Source organism: Bison bison, unplaced genomic scaffold, assembly GCF_000754665.1.
Source record: "Bison bison bison isolate TAMUID 2011002044 unplaced genomic scaffold, Bison_UMD1.0 scf7180017864368, whole genome shotgun sequence".
Lineage (NCBI taxonomy): Eukaryota > Metazoa > Chordata > Mammalia > Artiodactyla > Bovidae > Bison > Bison bison.
This window is the reverse complement of record NW_011494940.1, coordinates 6,013,062-6,013,815: the sequence shown is the minus strand read 5'-3', so window position 1 is coordinate 6,013,815 and position 754 is coordinate 6,013,062. Positions and strand designations below refer to the sequence as shown.

The 754-nt window shown below is 35.7% G+C and overlaps 1 protein-coding gene across 1 annotated transcript in view; it reads left to right on the top strand.

Moving 5' to 3' along the window:
- Positions 1-311: 311 nt before the first annotated feature.
- Positions 312-754, top strand: part of LOC105000158 (zinc finger protein 280B-like) — a 31,805-nt gene continuing 31,362 nt past the window's right edge. Inside the window, 1 exon segment of the mRNA XM_010855860.1 lies at positions 312-751. Coding sequence (XP_010854162.1) covers positions 312-751 — 440 coding nt within the window.

Here is a 754-nt window from a genome sequence, read left to right as displayed (position 1 = left end):
GTGTTTTTTTTTTCTTTCTTTTTTTAAATAGAAGAAATTAAAATCAACATGGAACAAAGCTATGATTCTTGAGGCATGTAGACTTGTAGTCATATGTTTTTCAGCTGTCATTTAGTCTCTTTGATGCTCAGTATCTTTATCTGTAAGCTAAGGGTGTTTATAACTACCCTAGAGTTTTGGAGATAACCAAAAAGCACATTTTTTCTGTACTTAACTAATATGTAATATATTTATACCTAGGAGACAGTTTATTTAAAGGAAGCACTGGGACTTGTGGCCACACCCTCCAAGAACAAAAAAGTATTTAAAATATGGAACCACCATGTATGTCATGTGAAGAAGAACAAGAGCCAGAACCACAGAAAAGCGAGAGAGAAACCAAACAAGTAGATGATGAAGATGCTGAACTGATGTTGGCTGGAGTGGAACATGTAAATGAAGATGCTGATGTGATCTTTGTTGGGATGACCTCAAATTCAAAACCAGTCGTTTCAAACATACTGAACAGAGTTACCCCAGGTTCTTGTTCAAGGCGAAATAGGTGTGGTCACTTCAGGAAAGACAATGCTCAGAAATTATAGCCTGTTAGTCATGTGACTCCTGCATCAGAAGCAAAGACTGTCTTGCCAGTTTCTGTCTCTGAATCAAGATCAACAGATAATTCTATTATAATTCAGCCTTTGTCCAAAGTGGATTATAAAAATATTTCACCATAAATAGTGCCTAATAGCTTTTCAGAATTATGTTCTCCTTT